Here is a 25,355-nt window from a genome sequence, read left to right as displayed (position 1 = left end):
TGAGGTCTTCGGGGGCCCCCACAGGAACCCACATTGTCTGATGACCTTTAACATTTCCACTGTAGCTGGGAGGGCCGATAGCGTTGCTTCCGTTCTTTGTTACGTGCCATTCCTTTTTCCAAGCTTGAGCTTAAGGAATGGTGCAAAGGGGATTGCAGGAGCAATTTGATCTGAAGTGCAGGGAAGTGTAAGAGCACCAAGGAAGGAGCCCATGATGATAGCTAAGGTCTTCCTCCTCTGTGGTACCCTAGTGCTGGCAGAGTCAGACCTGCATTCAAGATACCCTGGGCATCCAGATCACAAGCAGAGACCCCAGGACCACAAGGTGCTAACAGAAGATGAGCCATCTTCTCAGCTGGAGGAATACTGGGAGAAGGAGCACATCAGAGAAGAAGCCCTCCACCCCGCTGCCACCCTCGTGACCGATGATGTGAAGGATTATGATGATGCCAGAGAACATCGACCTCATCATGAGTAAGTATCGGCCAAAAAGACATTCTGTGACATCTATGTCACACCCCATTCATGAGTAGACACATATAAGGTTGCTCTGAATTTGTCAGCTTCACTCAGAATAAGTCACATTCACCAGGGTAAGTGTGTATAGGATTGTATTCATAAGGAAATAATTCTGGAATTAGAAGGATAGTTGGAGATTCTAGATATGCATTCTAGGAAGGGGTGAAGTTTATTATAGAATGTCACTGGACCACACAGCCACGGAAGCATCCCATATTTTTCATTATTCTTTTCATTTTGTAAGCCTGTTAGCAACTGAAAGCAAACAAATGGGTATTAATGGTAGCAAGGGAACAAGATGGTTTGTTTCTGTTCAATGTTTTGACCTAACTTGTGCAAGCACATTAATTTTTACAGCCATTCACCTACAGTTTAAACAAACACACACAAAACTAATGACTTGAAGAGCTAGCCTTGCTATTATTTGTAATATTTAGTGAAACTGGAAATGTATTTGTTATAGTGATTTATATTTCACCTTTTACTCGAGGTGGCTCACCATTTGAAAATAGAAGCAATCAAATTCGGAATAAAGCAAACAAGAAATTATTAAACAGTGTCAGTGTAAAACAAGGGCAGAAGAGGCAATGCTTCAATTAAATGTGCAGTAGAACCTGGAGCGTTGTTCAGCTAGAATCAATTACTGATATGTCTTTCATGTTGACTTATTCATCAAAATCAATGGGATGTGCCGTGTAATCCTATACATGTCTACGCAGAAGTAAGCCCCTTGGAGTTCAACAGGATTTACTTCCAGACGGGGTTGGCCCACCCATAAAGTGGAATCCCATGGGGCTGCACCCCTATAGGAGCCCTGCCACTGCCACAGAAGGAGAAGCTGCTGCGGCAGCTCCTGGCAAGGTCTCATGAAATCTCAGGACTCCCCAGTACATTTCAGAGATGTCCAGGGCATGTAAAGAGGTCCTTGGCTGATGAGATATAAAAACCAATGTAGAAAGCTTAATGAATTTTTCATTGCAATACCTCTTAGTGCAGAGCTGTGCCTGCAGCAGCAGCCGCAGCAACAACAACCCAACTCTTTATATTTACAACTCGGTGCTGCTAATGTTTGGTTCCTTTGCTTTGAAAGTCTCAGTTACCATAGGTAAGCACCCACCTTAGCTGAGAAATGTGGAAAGAGGTGTGTGTTTGTGTCTCTTACCATCTTAGCTTACTGGGTCTCCAAAAAAACATGGTCTCCATATTGTGTTCGTTGAGCTCCATTGTGCTCTCTTCCTTCTGAGGTATGTTCAACATGGTGCCTCTTCTGTCTTTGCTGAGGGTTTAAGGGTTCTCAGAACATGGGCTCATGGGAGAGGGTCGATAGGACATGGGACTCTTCATCTCAGGGTTGTGGGTTCCAGTCCCATGTTGGGTGAAAGATGGGGGGGGGGGTTAGAGATGACTCTTGTGGTCCCGTCTGTTGAAATGTACGGCAGCCCATATGAAGCACTCGGGAGTCAAGCTGCATTTTAAGCAGGGCTTTATTCCAGTTGCTGTCTTGCATCATCATAAAGCAGTCTTCTTACATCCAGGAATCAGCATACACAGGTGGGATTACATACAGGGGAGAAGTCGACCATACCTTTTTATACTAGCTGGCTATAAACCAGTTAGGCGACACCCCGTGTCTCCTGAGGCCGACCCATCACACGATACTGAGTCAGCATTTCCACTTAGCACAGCGTGTTAACTCCTTGATATTCACTCCAACACTCCAACTATGATTCTACGAAGAGGCACAATGCAGCCACTGGTGTGCAGAGAATAAGCATGCCAAGTTCTGAAGGATAAATTTAGCGCGTGTGCACACAGTCCACACATAGGCTGTGTCCGCACATCATATTAAGCCATAAACTATCACTTAGCGTGCGTGAGTGAAGCGCACCTACTTCGTTCCTCCCCGCTCATTCTGAAAGGAAACAAACCAAGATTTCTGGCTTGGCAGAGATTGTGGTTTGCTTTGGGTCATCTCATCCCATTGATGAAACGCTGGGGTGTTGGGAGTAAAAGCAACAAAGTTTGTAGTTGTTTACCTGAACTGGGCTGGGTCTATAGACAGGCAACCTGTTTTTCCTCCTGTTGGTTCCTTCTTTGGTAGCTACTTGTTCGCATGTACATTACTTCTTTTCAGGCTTATACTTCCTCCTCCTTCTCTAGTCAGTCTTTCTTAGCTTGTCCTAGTGTTCCCTTAACCTCATGACTCCATAGTGGACACACATGAGCTTGTGCCCAGGATGACGTTTGCAGGAGTTAATAGAAGTTAACTTCCTTTTATTCATTCAGGTAGCAGTCTTACCAGACTACTTTCTGTACACAGCTGCAGTATATTTACCAAACTCCAACGAATGATAACACACAATGTTTTTTCAAGTTGGTTGGCCAGGTGTGCCTCAGGACTTAAAAGAAATCCAATTGGAAATCCATAACAATATAAAGCTACCTATTGGTTCATCCCACTGAGCTATTCCAAATGGCAGAGTAGATCTAAGCCTCCAAGGCACCAGGTAGATATTTCTGGTCCTACTACCTGATATATTTTTACCAGAGAAGCTGAGGGATGAAATGCAGAAGTCTGTGTGCAAAGCATGTACTCTACTGCTGACCAAAGCCCCTTCCTCAAGAACTGCAGCATCAACCTGACTTACGTTTCCTCTGATGATGTAATGTATGTTACATGCTGTGGTTGTGTTGGTGCTGCAAACCAGAATTATTTTGATGACATTTTGCTTGTTCATGCATGTGATGAGTTGTGAATCATATTGGCTGCTGATCTTTGTTTATCTTCACGGCATGATGAACAGGGCAGTTAGCTGCGTTGACATCTAAGTTACCCTGATGGAGCATTTGAGACACTCCCTTCTTAATGCGCCTGGAGTGGCTGACACCTGAGGACTGCAGGGCAGATTCCTTGTGGGGAGATCAGAATCAGTTAACCTCAACTGTAAGGACTCAGCTTCTTCCTTCAACCCATCCACAACTACAACAGAGAAGCCACTTTTTAAAGAGATGCCAGTACCCAGTGTCATGAAACTAGCACAGACTCAACCCTGAAGGTGCAATTGTTTGTTGAGGCCAAATACTTGGTGACGTGTGACACATGGTTTGAGCTGTTCCTAATTGTTTTATGACAAGTTTCCTTGCGCATGCCGGTGCACACACACTCCCTAATCAGAAATGCCCAGGGCATTCTTGGATTGAAGACTGAAATCGAGAAGGCAGCCAAAGGGGGAAATGTCATAGTAATGAGTGATTTATGTAACCCTCACAGAAACTGGCTACATGCCTGTTCTGGTTACCTCTGGTAACATTTATATACACTCCTAAGTACTGTGCCCTGGAACAATTGGTCATGGAACCAATCAGAAGGGAGGCAGCCCTGGGCTAGATAACCCTCATTGTCTCTTCCAGCTCTACAGTTCTATGAGTCTAACACTGGACTTAATCTTACCTGGTGGGACATGTAAGCATTGTTGAACTGGTTGGAAACAGTGAAAAGAGACAAAATTTCTAGACCTTACTCACAAACTAAAAATGAACAAATCACTGGGTCCAAGTGGTGTGTACCCAAGAGTTCTTTAAAAACTCAAAAGCGAAATTCTCAACCTTCCAAGCAAACCGCACGACTTCACCCTAAAATTGGCTTCTGCATCTGATGACTAGAAAGTGGACATCAGTTTTTGAAAAGGGATTTGAGAGGGGATCTGGAAAACTACAGACTGGATAGCTTAACGTCTGCTCTGGGAAAACTGGCTGTAAACCTTGGACTCCAACTCCCATGAGCCCCAGCCACCATGGACCAAGGTCAAGGATGATGGGAGCTGTCCCGAACCTCTGGCCTGACCTGACGGCAAGTCAGTATGTCAAGTCCCCAGACCAGGGTCAGTCCACATGTCCAAGGAAGCACAGTCCCACAGAGATCCTGGAGCAGTTGAACAGACACAGCACCTCAGCTCTGTTGCCCTTTTATACTTTGAATGCTGATTGCAGCATCTGGGATTGACAAGGCATGTGGTCCTCACCTGCTCCAAGCCTACTCCAGATGAGGAATCATAGTCCAGAGTTAGCACGCCCTACCTGGCCAGCTAGGGAGCTGGGCTGTGGGCCCTGGCCTGCCTCAGCCTCCTAGAGTGCCGCTGCTCCCAATGCCTCAGAGCCTGCCGTGTTAATAGAGATGGGCCCCTCTGGCTCTGGTGATGGGTCCTGCTGCTCTGGTTCCTGTGCACTGACCCGCATCCCCTCGTCATCATCTGTCACCCTGTGAGTACTTCCTACATGAACCTCTCCTCCCCCATCGTCAGCTTGCCCCGGTGTGGCCCAGTCCTGGATACACAACTTGCTGGCATCCTCTTCCTCCTCTCTGTTGTGCTGCCACTTCATGGCGGGAACTATCAACTAGCAATATCTGGAGGGCAACAGTTTCCAGTTCAGTAGGAAAGAGAGGGCTCTTGTGCCACTCTAAAAACTGGGACCACCAGACAGTGGTGTCTTTGAGGGTGATAGAGAATGGCCATCCTTCACTTCTATGGAGAGAAATTAAGCGCTGCTCTTGGAATTAGCACTGAATTGTGGGGGGAAACAAGCCCTGTGTTCTGTAATGAACTTGCTTCTGTGATTACCATCTTTTCTGTTCTGGGATTGATTTTGTATTTCCCTGCCCATCCTCGCTGTTCCAATTTAGTTCTACTAATTGGATTTCACTGATTATGTATGTAAACTGCTTTGATAATTTGTCACAGAAGTGGGAGGCGGTATATAAATTCTCTAAATAAATAAAAATAAAAGGTACGCATGTGTTACCTCACGTACACATCCGTGTGGCTTTTGCACATTTTCTAAGTTGAAAGGGCTTTCCATGTTGGAAACGCACCGTGTCTGAAAAGGCCTCAAGTGTAGGCGTGAGAGGAAACCATTTCAGTTGCCAGATGGAGACATCCGTCGGCTATATATAAATCTATCCCGGCCTTTGGATGTTTTCCCAAACAAGGTCATATACAATGTTATACTGTCGGCTCATGTCTCACAACAGGTGGTTGGTTCAATGTATGTCTGGAGGAGGAGAATCTGCTATTTCAATACATTTTCCGGTATTTTGTGATGGCTTTGTCTAGTTACAAAGAAGATATGGAAAGGAAGTTTGGTGATGTGACCGGATACAAGTTCTAAGATCAGGAAATTTTGGAACTCCCCCCCCCCCTTTTCTCTAAATCAGAAATGGCTGTGCAGGCCCCAGATGAGTGTCTAGACACAGTGGTGGGCTGGGTGGGAACTAATAAACTGAGCCTGGATCCTGGTGAGGTGGCATCTCCGTGGGTGAGAGGGTTGCAGGTCTGGGAGGTCATGAAATTGCCTCTCTTGAATGGGGCCACACTTCCTGAAGGAACTGGTGCAGAGTCTGGGGGTGTTCCTAGATGCAGCACTATCACAATGTGGCCAATTGTCGGGAATGATGGGAGCTGCAGTTCAGCAGCATCTGACAGGCCACCAGTTCCCCATCTCTGGAGGTTGGCTCTTGCTCAAAAGAGAAAAACGCTGGAACTGTGTCTTACGATGGTGCATTCTGATGAATTCTGGTGTCATTCATTATTTGTATCTTGGGTCTTATCCAGATGATACATTTTTCAGTTGTGGAAGCTGCATACTTCCTGAAAGACAATGCATTTTGTCACTGGACCGTTGTGGTTTCCGGAATGAGCAATCCTGACATACTTTCACTCTGTTACCTTATTTGGCCTGACTCTTGTCATCAATAGAAAGAGGGACTAGCAGGCAGAGGCTGGAATTGGGCAGTGGAAATTGGTGTATTAACCTGAGAATCAAATCTAGAAGAAATTTTGCCTGTTCCTTAGAGCGGCAGAAGGGGCTGTGCTGGGGGTGGTAGCATTCTGAGAAATGGTGTGGTGTCAAGAGAAAACCATCTCTAAGCTTTTGTTTACAGTCTACCCAGGTGCTTCAACAATGGGGAATAATGGGATGCAATTGTGAATATGTGCGCTTAAAGGCTTTGAATAGCTGACAATTACTTGTTGGCATCCATCTGTCTCAGGAGAGACAGCTCTGGGGGTGAAGTCAAGTAGCACCGAAGTGACCTCTCCAGGGTGAAAATTTGGGCAGTATGGATGGAGGTCCTGGGCTGCCCAGATGACACGACTTCACTCTTGGCCTCTGTGGCGTGGTCCAACGAAAAGCAGAGCAATACGTTTGGCACCAGCTTGGCTGCAGGAGTTGCTGGAAAGAGATGTACCAGGCACCATCCAACCGTTTTAGGGAATCCACTCTGGGTTTGTGCAGGGTTTACTTCTCAGCCTTTTCTTCTCCTGAAGTTGTCCTCCAAGCCAGAGGAGGTTTAGGACCAGAGTTTTCCTTCTCCTAGACAGGCTACCTTCCCAAGTTGATGAGCCCTGATGATTATGAGGTACCGGCATATCTCACCTGCTTGGGGGAGGGGAGATAAACAGCTGGGGAGTTGGCGCTGAGTCTGAATTTTTATAGCTGATGATGCCACTTTATAAACTAGCATTGGCAGGTTGGTAGCCTGTCCCCTACTGCAGCTGCAATAGGGCAGAGAGAACATGAGCAAATGTGTTTTCATTTTCTCTCTTCTCTTCCCCAGTTCAGACAAATTCCTTGGCAGGGGGGTGGAATATTACAATGCTATGGGGGTTTTGAGGGACACAGGTGGCACTGTGGTCTAAACCACTGAGCCTCTTGGGCTTGCTGATCGGAAGGTCGGTGGTTCGAATCCCACAACGGGGTGAGCTCCCGTTGCTTGGTCCCAGCTCCTGCCAACTTAGCAGTTCGAAAGCATGCCAAAAAGTGCAAGTAGATAAATAGGTACCACTCCGGTGGGAAGGTAAACGGTGTTTCCATGCTCTGCTCTGGTTTGCCAGAAGTGGCTTAGTCATGCTGGCCACATGACCCAGAAGCTGTACGCTGGCTCCCCCGGCCAATAAAGCGAGATGAGTGCCACAACATCAGAGTTGTCTGTGACTGGACTTACCGTAACTGTCAGGGGTCCTTTACCTTTTCATAGGGGTTTTGACAGTGGGTTTTTCAGTTTTGTGTTTGTTGGCCTACACATCCTTGGGCTCGATTTGTATATTGAAAATTGCATAACTGCAGAGCTAGGCTAGGAATGGCTACAGGTCTCCAATAAAGTTACCTCATAGGAAATGGACCTTGGTGTGACCATGGCCTGGTGCTTGTTACTGAGGAGGGAAGTCAGAAGCCATGAAGCAAGATTTATTTCAGGTGCGGTGTTATCACACACTTGCACACAGGCTCCCCTGCTTTCGATAGGCTGGCCAGATCTTTAATATAAGCAGCTTCTCATTTCCGACTGTCGTGTTTGGGTGATAAATGGGGGCTGCAGGAACTCTCCTAAGTGCTGGAAGCAGATAAAAGCAGTGCGAAAATCCCCACTGCTCTCCTTCTAGGGAAGCCAGAACAATGCTCAGGCTTAATTGCTTGTTTGCTTTGCTTGGTTGTACCGGAAAACATTTGTAGTTCTAATCAGGCCCCTTTTTCAAAGTGTCAAGTTTGCACCAAGAGTGCTAAAAAAAACCCAAACCAAACAACCCCCACCCCTGTCTCAGGTAGGGGGGAAAATCACAGACACTGTGATTTATGTAATCTATCTGTCTGGCATTGAGTCCCTTGAACTTCAGCTGGGAATGACTACAAGTCAGAATAAGGCCCAATGCTGTGATTGGGTGAGGGGGGGGGCGCAATTCAGGCAGGGCTTTTTTCAGCTGGAACTCACCAGAACTCAGTTCCTGCACCTCTCAGGTGGGCTTCGCCATTACAGTGGTACCTTGGGTTAAGTACTTAATTCGTTCCGGAGGTCCGTACTTAACCTGAAACTGTTCTTAACCTGAAGCACCACTTTAGCTAATGGGGCCTCCTGCTGCCGCCGCGCCGCCACTGCACGATTTCTGTTCTCATCCTGAAGCAAAGTTCTTAACCTGAAGCACTATTTCTGGGTTAGCGGAGTCTGTAACCTGAAGCATATGTAACCTGAAGCGTATGTAACCCGAGGTACCACTGTATAAGAGAACAAGGGCAGTGTTCATGGTGAGTTCTGGCACCTCTTTCTAGAAAAATATCAATGGGTTCAGGGAATGGTGGGCCACTTGAAATAGCTCTGTGGGCCTGATCCAGTTTATAGGCCGTGGGGTTTCTTCCTCTTGGAGTAGGCTGAAATCATCTCCACCTGGAGACAGACAAGGGAGAACTTGACAAGAAAAGCCAAACTGCTGCCATTACATGGGGTATCAGCAGGTATAACATTGCATGAAACAGGGGCAGCCACACTAAAAGCCCAGCTCTGAGTTGCTGTGGAAATTTGGGGGACATTGAGGAGAAATTCTCCTGCAGAACATATGTAAGGGATAAGGTGGCCTCTCAAGCAACCTGGTCCTTATATGTTTGTTCGGAAACCTTGTACTTGGCTTGGTAGCAGATTGTCTACAGGATCTGCCAAAGTGTTACCGGTATATGCTGGTAGCAGTTTGTCTCCAGAAGTAGCCGTTGTGTTATGGACGAAAACATATTTAAACAACTGAAGACCTTCTTCTTCTTCTTCTTCTTCTTCTTCTTCTTCTTCTTCTTCTTCTTCTTCTTCTTCTTCTTCTTCTTCTTCTTCTTCACAACTGCCTTCCAAAGCTAAGATTATTTGGCCCTTTGAGATTTATGTTGATTTGGCAAAGGGGCATCATTGATTAGTGTGATTCCTGAAGGGATGGTTTCAGCCAAGTCATAGAAAGAACAAGCTCTGATGACAGTGATTTAGAAGGAAACATGGAGTTGTTCAATTATTCTAGACAATGGCTTTGGACTTGCCTGCACAGGGTAGCTAATGTAAGGGAAATCTGAAATCTAAGCTGCAGTTACTACAGCGGACGATCCCTTTGCGTAAAGACGAAACCAAAATGCAAACCACTTTCTGAGTTGGCTGTACGTCTTCTGTTGCGGTGGCGATAATGTGAATTAAGTAGGAACAAAAGATGCTTTCAGAAGAGAGAAAACATTTTATCATTGCATTAATCTAGTGCAGGGAAAGTCTTGGACACATCTCAGAGGATCAAAAATCCATTTTCAGCCTGCCATCTTGTGACCTCGGCTTCCCGTAATGCTTCTGAATTGGCGCCTTTGGATTTTTGTCTAATGAGAACGTTTCCCATTAGGAGAGGGTGTCATAAAATGGGTGATCTCATCCAACTACACTTTTGTAGTAGAGAAACCCCATGAAACCATCACCCCTAGGGCCAGCGAAACGAATGTTGCTGCCTGAGGCAAAGGACAAAACGGACTCCACCGCCAATCCTGTATCTCACATGCATTTAAAGCCATAGAAAACATCAAACTCAAGAACTTGAGAGAGGATCTTCTCCCCTATCTACCTCCCCATCTCCCTAGATCAGCAAAGGAAGACCTCATAATGGTCCACCTGTTGGATGAGATATGAGGTGTGAGTCCCTGGGAAAGGGCCTTTGCCGTGGTGGCTCCATGTCTATGAAACTCTCCTGGCCCAATTCATTCTTTTAGACAAAAGGAAAATATGTACGGTACCTCTTCCACCAAGCCTTTGGAAGCGGAGCCAGGATTTTCCCCTCCTCCCCTGGACTTCCCTCATATTCCCATTTTGTTTTATTTCCATATTACTCACCCTGTGTGTTTCCCCCCACAATTTTCCCAATACATATAATCTTACTTTTTGTTATATACAACTGTGTTTGTTTATTCAAACCTGGAGGGTTTGGATCAATGTTATAAGTTTTCCCTTGATGTACTGTTGTTTTATAAGGTCTTAAAATCAATTTGGTATAATTTTCCTTAAGTTTGTACTTCTTTTGCTTCTGTATACTGCCCTATGACTGTAGGATAAATCAGGATTCCTATAAATCTGTGAATAAATGGAGGTTTGCCTGACGCCTTCATTATACACTTTCAGGTGCCAGGCTAAAACGTTCTTCTTCAACCAGGCTTTGGGCTGACAAACATCCTACAGTGGTGCCCCGCAAGACGAATGCCTCGCAAGACGGAAAACCCGCTAGACGAAAGGGTTTTCCGTTTTGGAGGTGCTTCGCAAAACGAATTTCCTATGGGCTTGCTTTGCAAGACGAAAATGTCTTGCGAGTTCCGGAAGGGTTTTTTTCCTCCCCCCCTTTTTCCCAAGCCGCTAAACCGCTTATCAGCTGATCCGCTAAGCTGCTAAGCCGCTTAACAGCTGATCGCTAAGCCGCTTATCAGCTGATCCGCTAAGCCGCTTAACAGCTGATCGCTAAGCCGCTTAACAGCTGATCGCTAAGCTGCTTATCAGCTGATCCACTAAGCCGCTTAACAGCTGATCCGCTAAGACGCTTATCAGCTGATCCGCTAAGCCGCTTAACAGCTGATCCGCTAAGACGCTTATCAGCTGATCCGCTAAGCCGCTTATCAGCTGATCCGCTAAGCCCGCTAAGCGCGCTAATCCGCTAAGTCACTAATGGGCTTGCTTTGCAAGACGAAAAAACCGCAAGACAAAGAGACTCGCGGAACGGATTCTTTTCGTCTTGCGAGGCACCACTGTATGTCCTTTTATGTTTGGGTGGTGGGGCATTGTTTTGCTTTGCTATTATTCTTGTTTTCATTGTGTGTTTTGCGTTTTTACCTTGTGTTTTTATAATGTGAACCGCCCTGAGATCTACTGATGAACAGCGCTGCACACATTTAATAACTACTGGTAATAATAAAACAATGGATAAAATAATGCAGGTGCCAGGCAAACCTTTCTGGGGAGCACATTCCACAACCAAAGTGCCACCACAAAGAAGACCCTTTCCTGTGTCACCACCGGCCTCATTCTCTCTCTCTCTCTCTCTGTGTGTGTGTGTGTGTGTGTGTGTAATTTATTAAATTTATTAAATTTTCTGTTTTACAGTTTAAAATACTCATTTTACATCCTTAAGATACCAGTGACTTCCCTTCTTCTCTTTCAGTGGTTCATTTTACATATCATAAATCCCTGCATATTTTACAAAAGCTTTACCATTTGGTATTCCATTATTGCATCCATCAAAACTTATTTACACTGTTGAACTGATCTTAATGCTGCCAGCGTTTTCAGCTGTGCACAATTATTTCCCAAATATTCAATAAATGTTTTCCAATTTTCTCTAAACGTATGTTCTTCTTGTTCTCTTATTCTATGTGTTAAGTCTGCAAGTTGTGCATATTCTGTCAACCTAAGCTGCCATTCTTCTTTGGTTGGGACCTCACTCATTTTCCATTTTGGGGCTAACAACACATGGGCTGCAGTTGTAACGTCCATAAATAACCTTTTCTGACACCTGGGAATTTCAGTCTGAATTATCCCCAAAAGAAAGGACTCTGGGTTTTTTGGGAGGAAAGTACTTTTAAATGTGCTTAACTTTTGGCTGGATTGCGACCCTTGTTTTCAGGGCTTGCTTTCCTTGGTTTCCTGCCTCAGTGTACTGGTTGCTAAGTTCCCGCTCCTGCAAGAAGTGACCTCAGCCTCCTTTCTCCTGCTTTACGCACTTTCCCATTGTTTCTGCCACTCTGCCTTCAAGCAAAAACTTTCCCATGTATGGCGATTATCAGAGATCAGCTCCCGCTGGAAGATATAAAACTGCAGCTAAGTCCAGCCATTCTTTCGTATGTGCGAGCTCTCTCCACGCCGACAGAAAGCCGCCCAGTTTCAATGCAAATCTGACTACAGCAGCCAAGTGGAAAGGTCTCCTGACCTTTCCGAATTGCCTGCATGGCGCTGGTGGCATTGTGTGGGGACGTTACGTTTTGTGTTGTTGTCTGCTGGCCTGCCTACTTCTCGGGAGAGAGAGGGATATTTATATCAGCACAATGTCGTTTCTCAAGAGAGCTCATTCGCAACCTGCGTGCCAGCACAGTTCTCTGTGCAACAAGATGGGAGGCCCCTCAGCAAACAGCATTTTGCAACATTGCACAGGCAAAGGGCAGCCTTTTCCATGTTTGCAAAAATGCCAACTGTCTGCCAACTGTTAGTTTCAAGAAAGTGAGCTTTGGGACCAGGTCACAGCACAGTCTTCACCAACTCCAGGTGTTGTTGAACTACAACTCCCATCATTCCTGACCATTAAACCATGCTGGCTGGGGCTGATGGGAGTTGGAGTCCAGAACATCTGAAGGGCACCAGGTTTTGAAAGGCTGACCTGTGAATAGAAGAGGAGAGGAGGAGTTTGGATTTGATATCCCGCTTTATCACTACCCGAAGGAGTCTCAAAGCGTCTAACAATCTCCTTTCCCTTCCTCCCCCACAACAAACACTCTGTGAGGTGAGTGGGGCTGAGAGACTTCAAGAAGTGTGACTAGCCCAAGGTCACCCAGCAGCTGCATGTGGAGGAGCGGGGAAGCGAACCCAGTTCACCAGATTACGAGTCTACCGCTCTTAACCACTACACCACCCTGGCGCAGGGGTAACCAGAAGCAAACCAGGATAGGAGTTTTGTGACTTTAACAGTGCCTTTGAAGAGAGGATTTTTTGCCACGACACACGGGAGACAGAAATCAGAGGAGGAAGCATTTGGTTAGCAGGATGATGCACTGATTGGAAAAGCTCCCCCTGTGAAATTCTGCCTGCTGTGCACTTATGAAAGGCACATAGAGGAGGGAATGTGGACCACTGGTACCAAATTGTAGGAGAAACCGACCTATTAGAAAAGATAACAGACACATTTAAACTAGCAAGGGGACAAGCAAAGGAGGATGCCTTCAGCCCGGTGTGGCTCGCCTTTATTACGAATACAGCACAACAACACAATGACCTACTCCCCCCCACCCCAGCATATGACTCAATATGGTTAATCTGACTCAACAATCTCCCCTCGCGCCACATTCAAGCAAACCACACTGCAACCAACCAGAGACATCCAACCAAGCCAAATGGACCCTCCAATCTCTCACAATGCCAACATATATATATATATATATATATATGACCAACCTTGTGATGCTGACACACAAACCCTGCACAAGCACTACGCAATAGAATGGAAGATCAATATTCCCCATCATTCTCCCCCCTTCTCTTCCCCCACCCCCAGTTATATGACAACAGTGTCTCATACCAAATGTAAACAAATTGTGAACGAGACTCTCTGAATCGAAAGTGAAGATGCTATATGTACAGTGGTACTTCTGGTTGCGAATGGGATCTGTTCCGGAGGCCCGTTCACAACCTGAAAAGAACGCAACCCGCGTCTGCGGGTCACAATTTGCCGCTTCTGCGCATGTGCGTGACGTCATTTTGCGCGTCTGTGGCGAAACCCAGAAGTAACCATTTTCGGTACTTCCGGGTCGCCATGGGACACAACCTGAAAACACACAACCTGAAGCAAACGTAACATGAGGCATGACTGTACTTTCCTTTGTTTGTTGCACAATACAATCTTTAATAAAAACTGTTATGTTTGCCTGATATAGAGACCAATGGTAGCTGTTCTCACAATTCCTGCCTGCATTTCCCTCTTCTCCCCTAGGAACTGGTGCTCGTTTCCGCAGTCCCGCCTGGTCACGTATATTGCTGTTTGCAAGACAGAGAAATACGTAATTAAGTCTCAGCAACCATGTCCAAATGGGACCCCAGATTGCCAGAAGATCATGTAAGGATGACAGCCTCTTTAATGGGGCTTCGTGATAACTTTAAGGCCTTGCCTGCACTATGAATATCCTGGAATTGGGAGACTCCTGTTCCCCTCGCATTGCTATAGTGCCCAGGTTATTTGTTTCTAGAGATGACTAGAGGGCAGAGAAAGTGCAGGTTGCAAGCTGGATGTGATTCTTAGCCCAAGTCACTTGCGCTTCCCCTATATGTGCAGAGGCTGCTAGGTTGCTCCTAGAAAAATATCCCACCACTCCTATGAGTCAGGTGAGGTGGAGGAGTGGAGGCCAAGAGGCAGTGATGAGTCATGGGTGTCTCCCCCTCCTGTTGTGACAAGTTCCCCTCCTCCCATCTCCCAGAACCAGAAGAGGGCTGAAATGGGCAGAGCAGCAACAGATTGCATGCAGGCATAGTCTCCAGTTGCTTTGGGAAAGCCCTGGAGAGGAGGGGACTTAGATGGCTATGGAGAGGCAGGGCGTTTCAGTCTCAGCAACTGTTTACATGGAAGAAGACTGACAGGGACTGAATCGCAGTGATCATTAGGCCTGACCCTCAGCTAAGTCAGTAGTGATCGTGTTTTTGCTAATAAAGCGTTAAATTCTGAATTGCGGGTGATTTACCAACTGGTACATTCTGTGACAGTTGGCATATTTCTCTATTAAAAAGCCAGGGTATCAGTATACCCAATTTCATCATCTGAAATTTTGTTTGCCTGCTATCTCTCAAGTGTTTGCTTTTCTACCTCTAGGTACAGAGCGGCTTTGAAGCCCATTTACCAGGTTAAACAAAAATTCAAGAACATTTTGCATTGGAAGTGCTGCCCGGGCTACTTTGGCAAGAACTGTGAACATCACGGTAAGCAAAGCCCTAAGGTGAATAAATGTTAAGGCTGTACACAGCTGTAGTGATATCTCATAAAATATACTGGGGCACTTTATAGGATGCATCTAGTTTGTGCTGGGCATGCGCTAGGCTTGTTCGGTCGACCTGGGATGCGGGTGGCGCTGTGGTCTAAACCTCTGAGCCTCTTGGGCTTGCCAATCAGAAGGTTGGCGGTTCAAATCCCTGCAACAGGGTGAGCTCCCATTGCTCTGCCCCAGCTCCTGCCAACCTAGCAATTCAAAAGCACACTAGTCCATGTAGACAATTAGGTACCACTGTGGCGGGAAGGTAAATGGCCTTTCCATGCGCTCTGGCTTCCATCACAGTGTTCCGTTGCACCAGAAGCGGTTTAGTCATGCTGGCCACATGACCCGGAAAGTTGTCTGTGGACAAACGCTGCTCCCTCGGGCTGAAAGCGAAATGAGTGCCACAACCCCATAGTCACCTTTGACTGGATTTAGGTAAAGGATCCCTGGATGGTTTTTACCTTTTTTATCCCAAGGCCCCTTGGGTCACCCCCTTTGCAATGTGTCACTGCAGTGCAGTCTGCTCCTTGCTACACTGCAAAGGTAATAGCAGTGAGTCTTGTTCAGATGGGAGAAGGAAAGGGATGGGCATAGAATCAAAAAAATTGGAAGGTACCCCAAGGGTTATCTAGTCCAACCCCCTGCAATGCAGGAATCTCAACTAGATCATTAATGACAGGTGGCCACCCAGCTTCTGCTTAAAGACCTCCGAGGAAGGAGAGTCTACTACTTCCCAAAGGAGTCTGTTCCATTGTCAAACAGCTCTTACCACCAGAAAGTTCTTCCTAATGTTTAGTCACAATCTCCTTTCTTGTAACTCAAAGCCATTGGTTCAAGTCCTACCCTCCAGGGCAGGAGAAAGCAAGCTTGCTCCATGTTCCATGTGGCAGCCCTTTAGATGTTTGAAGATGGCTATCATATCTCATCTCAGACTCCTTTTTACCAGGCTAGAATTACCCATTTTGGTTTTTCCCATTTCCCATTTCTCAAATTCAGTTTTGTTGTTGGGGGTGTTGTTGAGAAAAATCATAAAAATTGTCAGCATTTAGTGCAAATTTCTCCTAATAAACACATTGTATGCAGTGTTGACTAATATACATGTTTTCAAGCAGTTACCCCTAATATAATGTGTATTTTTATGTGATTTCCCCACAAAATATGTGCATTTTCATACACACTTTTCCTGGATACACATCTTTTTCCATTTTTGTCATCTTCTGGTAGAGTAGGGGGATGAGATTGGAAGAGGTTGGAGAAGTTGGCAAAGTTCCTATTTTTATTCTATTGCATTGACCTTAGCCTATGTGCGTTGGTCTCATTCTGCCCCAACTGCTGCAATATGGGGATAATATTGACCTACCTTACAGGGCTGTCGTAAGGATTATCAGAATGATTGCCAAGTGTTCTGAATACTCATAAAGTACTATGCTGATGGTAATTATGTTTATTTATATATTAGGTGCTATAATTCTAATTCACCAGCATGTCTGGAAGCAAGAGAGTAATGTTAGGGATGCTTTATGAATCCAGACTCTACCTAAATGAAAAGAATATCTTCCTCACAGTGCTGAACTGCAAAAGGAGAATCACTGACTTGGCAAATTTAATTCGCAGATCCTAATTTTCTTCCGGTGTCCACCAATCAGCCGGAAAGCTGGGAGGAAGAACAAGAAGAATTCTCCAGCCAGAGTACGTTTTAATTCAATATATTGTTTCACCATTAGAATAATGCATCCCTTAAACCATTTATCCGTCTGCATGACATTTCTTCATAGGATAGAATATTTTTGCAATGTATGGTGTTGGTCTATTCAAGCAAAGCATAGCTGCCTGAATATTAAGCATAGGGTTGCAGCCTAACAGAGCTTTGCAAATGGATGAGAAACTAATGGCCCAAATCTCCCTTAAGTTGCAGTCATACATCTTGTTAACGTTAGGTTCAGGTTACGTTCTTTCAGGATACGTACCGTGGTGACCCAGAAGTAACAGAACGGGTTACTTCCGGGTTTCGCCGCTCGCGCATGTGCAGTCGTTCAAAATGACATCACATGCATGCGCAGAAGCGGCAAATCGCACACCGCGCAGAAGTGGGTTGCATTCTGCTCAGGTTGCGAACGCGGCTCCGGAACGGATCCCGTTCGCAACCAGAGGTACAACTGTACTCGAACAATGGGAATTGTAATGGTTCTCCCTGACATTTCTCCTGGGTCTATAGGGCTGGGGGTGGAGTGGGGGGCAGAGTGGAGCAGGCAGCTGTTAGCTGTGTGCAAGGGTGTTCTGCAGTGTTTTCTAATGCTTTCCTCCAAGTAATGCTACGTTTCAGGCTGAGGTATGTTGTAAATGGTTTCATTTGTTCCTGCCCTTTGTTGTCGGGATCAGGAGATATCGCAGAAGCCCAAGAAAGTCACGAAGCCCTGCTGGAAGATCTGCAGAACGATATTCACCAGGCCACGAGCAACTTGGGAGTCTTACAGAAGGTGCTTCATTATAACGGCAGCAGCACAAGGCGAGCAGCGAGCCACAACCAATCAGGTGAGAGCACAGCCACAAAAGGGTGGGCAGAGTTGGGTGCACAAGTCATTGACAGGCAGGACTCTTGACAAACTGGAGGGTGACTAAATGAGGGCCCGTTGGGGATCTGGAAGCCAAGTCCTATGCAGAATGGTTGTGCGTTTAGCTTGGAGAAGTTTAAGAGGAGGCATTTGTATTTGCAAGCTTTGACATACCCCTTGCACTCATAGTCCTGGCTCCAGCCCAGAACCAGATAACGGGTGTGTTTACTTGTACGTAAAGAAGGATACTTTAAGTAGAGCAGCCTAAATGTAGGAACTCAGCAGCTGGAAAAAGAGCAGGGTATAGTCAAGATGTTCTTGCAAGGCAAAAGGAGCTGCAACAATAAATCCGGTCTGAGAGCAAGCGCCAAGGTTCAGGAGTCTGAGAATAGCAGCAAGGGTTCAAAGACTGCACGGGAGCTGTGAAGTCGTTCCAGCAAGTTTTGCACCTTGCCACGTAGTCTCTTCCTCCCCTTCTGAATCCTTGTCCTCAAGTGCCTTCCACTCCTGGTCTGAATCGAGGATGCTCAGAGGGAACCATGACACAAAATTACTGGCTGTAAAAATCTGCTTCAAAATCTCCTTCCCCAGCTCAGTCATCAAGCTCACTGTCTGAGTTTGGATTAGCCCGTTTTTCATGGGTCACTGTGATGATAAAATGGGCGTGTGGATGTGTTGAGCACTTAAGTCACTCTGAGTTCACTGAAGGAAGGGTGGCAATTACTGTATTTTTCGCTCTATAAGACGCACATTTTCCCCTCCAAAAATTAAGAGGAAATGTGTGTGTGTCTTATGAAGCGAATGGAGGCGCCTTGGCTTCAGTGATAGCAACACGAAGCCTCCGAAGTGCAGTGGGAGCGCTCCCGCCGTGCTCTGGAGGCTTCGAGTTGCTTTCGCTGAAGCCTGGAGAGCGAGAGGGGTTGGTGCGCACCAACCCCTCTTGCTCTCCAGGCTTCAAGGATAGCCGCCTGAAGCCTCCAGAGTGCAGCGGGAGTCCCCGCTGCGCTCCAGAGGCTTCGGGTTCCTTTCGCTGAAGGGTAGGTGCCCCTTCAGCAAAGGCGCAGTGCCCCTTCAACTAAGCGAGAGGAGAAATGGAAGGGGTTCCGTTTCTCCTGCCGCTTCGCTGAAGGGGTGCTGTGCAGAGAGGGGGAGAATTTTTTTTCCTTGTTCTCCCCCTCTAAAACAAGGTGCGTCCTATGGTCGGATGTGTCCTATAGAGCGAAAAATACTGTAATTGTATTACATAATAATTCATGTGCTGCTTGCCCTGCCCTAAGTATATTTGCTGGGGGAGTGCTTGAGCTGGCCTGAGTGTTCAGGATTGGATGAGCTATGATTCAATCATCGGCATCTAATGATTATTATTAACTGTATTTATGAGTCACACCAATCTGGTGTGGTTCATGTAGGGAGAGGTGGCCCTTGAGCTATTGGGGTTCCTGAGTGGCATACGGTTTTATAGGTCCAAACCAGCACTTTTGAGTTGGCTTGGGCTAATTGGTACCCAATGCAGTTGTGCCACAATAAAGTGTTATCTTCTTGCACTGTCTTGCTCCAGCCAGCAGTGCGGCCATTGAATTCTGCACCAGCTGCAGTTTCCGAATTGACATCAAAGGCAGCCACACAATTCTAAAGGAATAACTGCCCATGTTACCTTATATTGTTTTTATTTGTATTTCAGAAGTACAGGAGCAATTCCTCCAGCAAACACTCTTTCCCCATGTGCAGAGTTTCTTGAAGGGGCATTTCGACCCAGTCTGGGCAAGCTTCAATAAAAGTCTACAGGATCTTTCTGCTGCCGTGAAAAATCTCTCAAAGAACGTCGAGGCCAATCGGAAAAGTATAGAGAGGTTCCAAGAAAGCACCGTGCCCAAGAAAGATTTTCAGGAGTTGGGAACAAAGTTTGAATCCAAGGTTCAAGCCAACATTTTGAGAGTGGACCATGTGAAGAGAGAAATAGAAAGTAATTTGCACTCGCAGCAGGCAGCCTTACACTACAATCTCACCATGATCAAAGCAGACACTGATCTGAAGCTCAAGAGACACCAAAAGACACAACACTTCTATTTGTCAGCCTTAAACAGCAGCCTGACAGACATGAGACAGCAGCAGAACAAGCTTGAAGATGAGCTCAAGACTCTGAATAGAAATTTAGAAGTATACCCAATACAATTTGGCAGCCAAAATGAAGCATTTATTGAGAGGGACATTCAGATCCTCAATGAGACCCTGGCAGCGCATGCACAGCAGCTGACCAAAATTTTTGATGAGTCTGATGAGGACTACACAGAACTAACAGATTCCATTGCGAGCTTGAAAGCCACCTTGAAGCACGACCTGGAGGAGTTCAGAGTTGATTTAATAGAGAAGAGTCTTATAATAGAGGAATACAGGGATGATCTGGAAAGGAAGATTCTTGTTCTCAACAACACTCTGTCCAATATTGAAGACAGCCACTGGGATTTAGAGAGGTCTCTGAAAGCATGTCATTGCGAAACAACATCTTCACATGTTGTTACAGAGGATCTAGTGAACATCACTCAGGTCAACAGAGAAGAAATAAAGCAACTTGAGGCACGCTTAAAGGATCTTAATGCAGCTTTCCCTATTATACATCAGGTTCTAGAAAGCCAACAGAAGCAGAGTCAAAAGCTGGAAGGTGGCATGTCCCTCCTCAATTCTCATGCAGAAAAGCTGTCTGACAATATTGGCATCCTGGAAAAAAATGATGAGAAGATGCACGGGCATATCAAATATCTCAACAGCTCTTTTAACTCTTTGTTGTTTGATGCAATGAGACATGAGCTAGCACTAAAGGCCTTGCTTGGAGAAGAAAACATGGAGATCTTGTTGGAAGAGGACTCAAGTCCTGTAGAATTATCCATAGAGCAGCTTCAAAAGACTATCAGGCTAATCTCTGACGAACTCAAGGAGCAAAATTATACACTGGAATATCTTATGAAGACAATTCACTCTTTGGAGATGATGGACCATGGAGACAACCCCAATGTCCATATCTCTCTTAAGCATCCTATGTTGGAAAGGAAAACAGAGGACACAGTGCAGGAGGTTACCACCCAACGCAGTCGAGTGGAACACATGGAGCCAAACCATGAAGCTGCCATGGAGGATGCTCTGGATATCCCCGCATATCACGATATCATGACTCTGAAGAAAGAGATTGGGCACCTCAGCAGGGAGATGCATAAATATAAGTTGCAGAGGGATCGTGCCAATTTCTGCTGTAATTACACCATAGCCAGCCTAGTGGAACCACTCAGTGGCTCAGTGGAGAATTTGAGGGAAGACCTTGTGTCAGCCCAGCAAATCCTTGAAGAACACCTGCAGATCTTTCAAAAGCTGTTTGGAAGCAACAAGGAATTAGCCGCTGCAAATGTAAGCTTGGATGTCACAAAGATTCAGTCGCTGGTGGGCAGGAGGATGAGGAAGCAGCTTCAAGAGGGGCAAAAAATGAGAGACAAGAAAGAAGCCAGCAGTCGTAGAGAAGGTACCTTAAACGGAAGAAACAAGATACATGCAGAGATCCTGGAGTCAGGTACATTTCTTCCATCAACCCCCTATAATAACCTCATCATGATTTACCCACCTGAGGCTCTCTAGATGTTTTGGACATCAGGCCCAGCCAGATTGGGGAAGTTTATTATATTTCAAATATTTCTTAACTACCCTCCATCAAAATGTTCCAGGGTGATGCAAAAGAAGTGTAAATATTTCATTGACAGTGGTACCTAGGTTGTCGAACGGCTTGGCTCCCAAACAAATCGGCTCCCAAACGCTGCAAACCCGGAAGGAAGTGTTCTGGTTTGTGAACATTTTTTGGAAGCCGAACTTCAAATTGAGTGCAGGAAGCTCCTGCAGCCAATCAGAAGCTGCATCTTGGTTTTCGAATGGTTCTGGGAGTCAGACTCCTGGAATGGATTAAGTTCAACAACTAAGGTCCCACTGTACTTATAAAAGTATTTCTATACTGCCCTCTCGCAAAACATCAGGGTGGTGCACAAAGGAAGTCTCCCAAGAGATGCCTGCTGAATCTCTGCTGGAAGAGTGTTCTACAGCATGGAAAGGCCTGGTTAGAAAAGAACTACTGTATTTTTCGCTCTATAGGACGCACTTTTCCACCTTCAAAAATGAAGGGGAAATGTGTGTGCGTCCTATGGAGCGAAGAAGCCATAGCCCCGTGACCCTCTCCCGGCAGACGCGCGGCTATGGCAGGAGCACCTATAGCCGCGCGTCACGTCTCCAGCCGGGAGAGCGCGCGCGGGGCTAAAGAAGCCATAGCCCCGCGACCCTCTCCCAGCTGGAGAGGTGACACGCGACTATGGCAGCAGCCTCTCCGCTGCACGCCTTTCCGCTGCTCCCCGACCTGCTCTTTGGGGGTTGTGGTGGGCTTCCGCCCGCCAGCCCCAAAGAGCAGGTTGAAAGGAACCTGAAGCCTGGAGAGCGAGAGGGGTTGGTGCGCACCGACCCCTCTCCCTCTCCAGGCTTCCAAGGTAGCCGCCTGAACGCACCTTAAACGGCACCTTGTTTTAGAGGGGGAAAACAAGAGGGGGGAAATTCTCCCCCTCTCTGCGCAGCCCCTCCTGCCGCTTCGCTGAAGGGGCGCTGGGCAGAGAGGGGGAGAATTATTTTTTCTTGTTCTCCCCCCTCTAAAACAAGGTGTGTCCTATTGTCCGGTGCGTCCTATAGAGCGAAAAATACGGTAGTTCTCATCCAACAGCTGCTGTCAGTCAGACTAGGCAGTTGTGGGCTTGGCCATGGGCAGGGAGCCCTGGGACCCTCCATGTGCTGCTGAACTCCAGCTCCCATCAGCCCGAGCCAGCATGGCCAATGGTCAGGAATGATGAGAGTTGGAGTCTAGCAACATACAATGGGCCAAAGATTCCCCCATCCCTGGCAGACAAATAACCTGACCTAGCATAAGGCAACTTCTTATATTTCAATTGCATTAAAGCATATGATATTGTTGTTCATTATGATGATAATACCCCACCCATCTGGCTGAGTTGCCTCAGCCACTTTGGGCAGCTTCATGTCCACAGGAACTTCTAGATCTATTTCGTATTTCCTCTTGGCAAACTCCACTCGTATTCTGAACTATTGATCAGGAAGCTTCTGGACTCCATCAAGCCAGTCCTGTCAATAAGTACAGAAGAGAACATTTAGTCCACTACACTCTGAATTTTGACGGAACACGTCCTAACAAAGGCACAAGAGCCATTATGATGCCAGCACTTTCTGAAGCTTAGCATCAAATGAGCGTTTTCAATTTAAACCAGAGTTTGCTTGGAGTGTGGAAAGTAGGTAATCCATTGCACAGAAAGAAAAAAAGTATTTAGAAGTTGTTGAAATTCCCTTCTATAGGAGTGCCACTTTTGCCATGCCATATGCTGGCAAAACTCTGCAACAAAATAGGATTTATAAATGGCTTACAGGGGTGGGTTTGCATGGAACAAAAGGGCACATAAGATATTGTCAGTAAGTTTCACAAATGGGGGTAAAGATAATACTGGGTATTTTAAAGTCTTATCCTAGCCAAACGAACCTTAGTTTCCACTTGAATTGTTTTGAACTACTGTATTTCCTGAAAGGGTGGCACGGGTGCCGTAAGACGGCCAATTATGTAAAATGGTGAAGAAAATAACTCAGGGAGTTTGTGCTAAAGAGGTACAGAACTCAACAGTGGTTTCTTGAATTAGTTTGCTCGTTGAATTACAGTGTAGCTCCATCTCCTGGCAGAATGGTGCTTTTGTTTTGTTTTCTCTGAGCTGTAGTCTAGAAAGGTGTGTTTCAACATTTTGACAACTGGGAAAACCCATACAAAATTCCAGAGCCAACCTGCAGATTTGGTAAGATGGTCTCGCCACCCCACTGCCCCCCCAACATCCCCTCCCTTCTCTTCACCTAGTGGCAGCTATAACAAATGCACACAAAGAGCCCCCCCTCCCCAAACCATTATCCTGTTATAGTTGCCAACAGTGTGCCATGGAATATTTCCCGTTACAGAAGCCCTTAGGGCAACTACCGCTCCCATAAGCCCAAAAACCTAGTCAGAGGGAAAGAAAAATACCTCCCCTCTTGCCTCCCCAAACATTCCCCTCTTGCCTCATCCGAGTACCTGGCAAAAGGGGGGATGTGGGGCAGGGGTGGCTTTGTAATGTGAGGCGGCGGCAGTGGCAAATCCAGGAATTCTCCAGCTGTACTCAATATCCAAGCGGGGAAGAGTTTGGGGAAATGGAAGACTTACCTCGTTTTTGAGATGGAAGCTCACTTCAACGCCAGGCCTGGGAGACACTTGAAAGCATCTTGCCTGGTAAACTGGAAATGTTCTGGGACTTTGGATAACTGTAAGCACTGTTATGTAAACTCTCCCTCTCCCCCATCTAGGTACCTACGTGGCCTTTTATGTGAGGTATTTGGAAGCCAGAGGAGAGCTCAGCCTCAACGGAACATATCTTAATTACGGAGGGGGTTATTTCCCTGAACACGGCTACTTCAAGTCTCCTCATACTGGGGTTTACCTTGTTGCCATCAGCGTGGAGCTTGCACCAGGACCTGCCTTGGGGCAACTGGTCTTCAGCAACCGGCAAAGAATGACGCTCATCGACACCAAAAAGAGAAAGGCAAGTGGAGGCTCTCTGGCTACTTTTGCACTTGTGGAGCTCCAGAAGGGTGAGCTCATGTGGTTTGAACTGGTGCAGGGCACTGGAGCAAAGCAAAACCCAGCTGGATTAAGCATGGCTGGATTTCTGATATTCAAAACTTGAAAAATAAGAGGTCCCAAAGTCCTAAATGATACTTTGCTATACACACACGGCTAACCTGTACTAGCCCAAAGACGGCGAGTTTTGCTGTGTGCACTTTTAAATGTAGTCCCAGCCCTTGATTCGCCTCAGTGCTGCTTCCTAGAAATAGTTCAGTTGTTGCTTAGCGGTGTCACAAATGAAGAAGAAATGGAGTTTGTATGTTGCAAAGGCTTTATGAAAAACATTAGAGCAAGGATGGGTCACTTGTGGCCTTCAGCTGCTGCTGGACTCCCAACTCTTCTTGGCCCTAGCCATGATCAGTCAGGGATTATGGGAAATATCAGGAAGCCCCAGGTTTTTTGCACTCCATCCCTTTGATAGTTTATCATGCATTTGATTCTATTCTTCCTCTTGTCTTATTTATAAGAATATTGCTCATTCTTCACTGGATATAAGTTTCCAGTGGAATATCATTCATTTCAAGATTTATTTTTTATAATAAAAAATCCTGGACAGGACAGGCCCTCCTAAATAAAGTGGCATGGTGCCATTCTCTGTCATGCTAGCGATATCAGAAATCACACAGGAGGGACATTCAGATGAACAAAACGAGGCATTTCTATTCCTAAAGTGTTATGAAATTATGGTGTTTATACTTACGAGAACTGTATCACTTTGCGTACATTCTCAATAAATACTCTGTTTTGTACACCTGGCTGTAGTTTTGCTTTGCACATTTTAATAGTTCAAGTGCAGGAATCATAAAACTTCCACTGATAAGCATTTAACCCAGTTTCATGTAGATGTGCAAATACCAGACATAAAATGATTTATTTCAAGGCCAAATTATTGCGAATAAAACTCCTCATATGCATGATTCCAGCTAAGTTATAAAACTGCAGAAAGATAAATGTGAATATACATTATCTGTATGTACTTTGATAAAACTAAACTATGTATGTGGTTTGTTTTATAA

General features: G+C 45.9%; 1 protein-coding gene across 1 annotated transcript; it reads left to right on the top strand.

Annotated features, from left to right (window-relative positions):
* Positions 1–25,090, top strand: MMRN2 (multimerin 2). Its single transcript, XM_028729265.2, has 7 exons — positions 1–474; positions 14,034–14,156; positions 14,904–15,010; positions 16,678–16,752; positions 17,443–17,595; positions 19,297–21,171; positions 24,021–25,090. The coding sequence occupies exons 1-7, from the start codon at positions 212–214 to the stop codon at positions 24,398–24,400; spliced, it is 2,976 nt and encodes a 991-aa protein (XP_028585098.2). The 5' UTR covers positions 1–211; the 3' UTR covers positions 24,401–25,090.
* Positions 25,091–25,355: the final 265 nt, after the last annotated feature.

This window comes from Podarcis muralis, chromosome 6 (assembly GCF_964188315.1).
Source record: "Podarcis muralis chromosome 6, rPodMur119.hap1.1, whole genome shotgun sequence".
In the NCBI taxonomy this organism is placed as follows: Eukaryota; Metazoa; Chordata; class Lepidosauria; order Squamata; family Lacertidae; genus Podarcis; species Podarcis muralis.
Note: the sequence above shows the minus strand (reverse complement) of the source record. Positions and strands in the feature narration are given on the sequence as shown.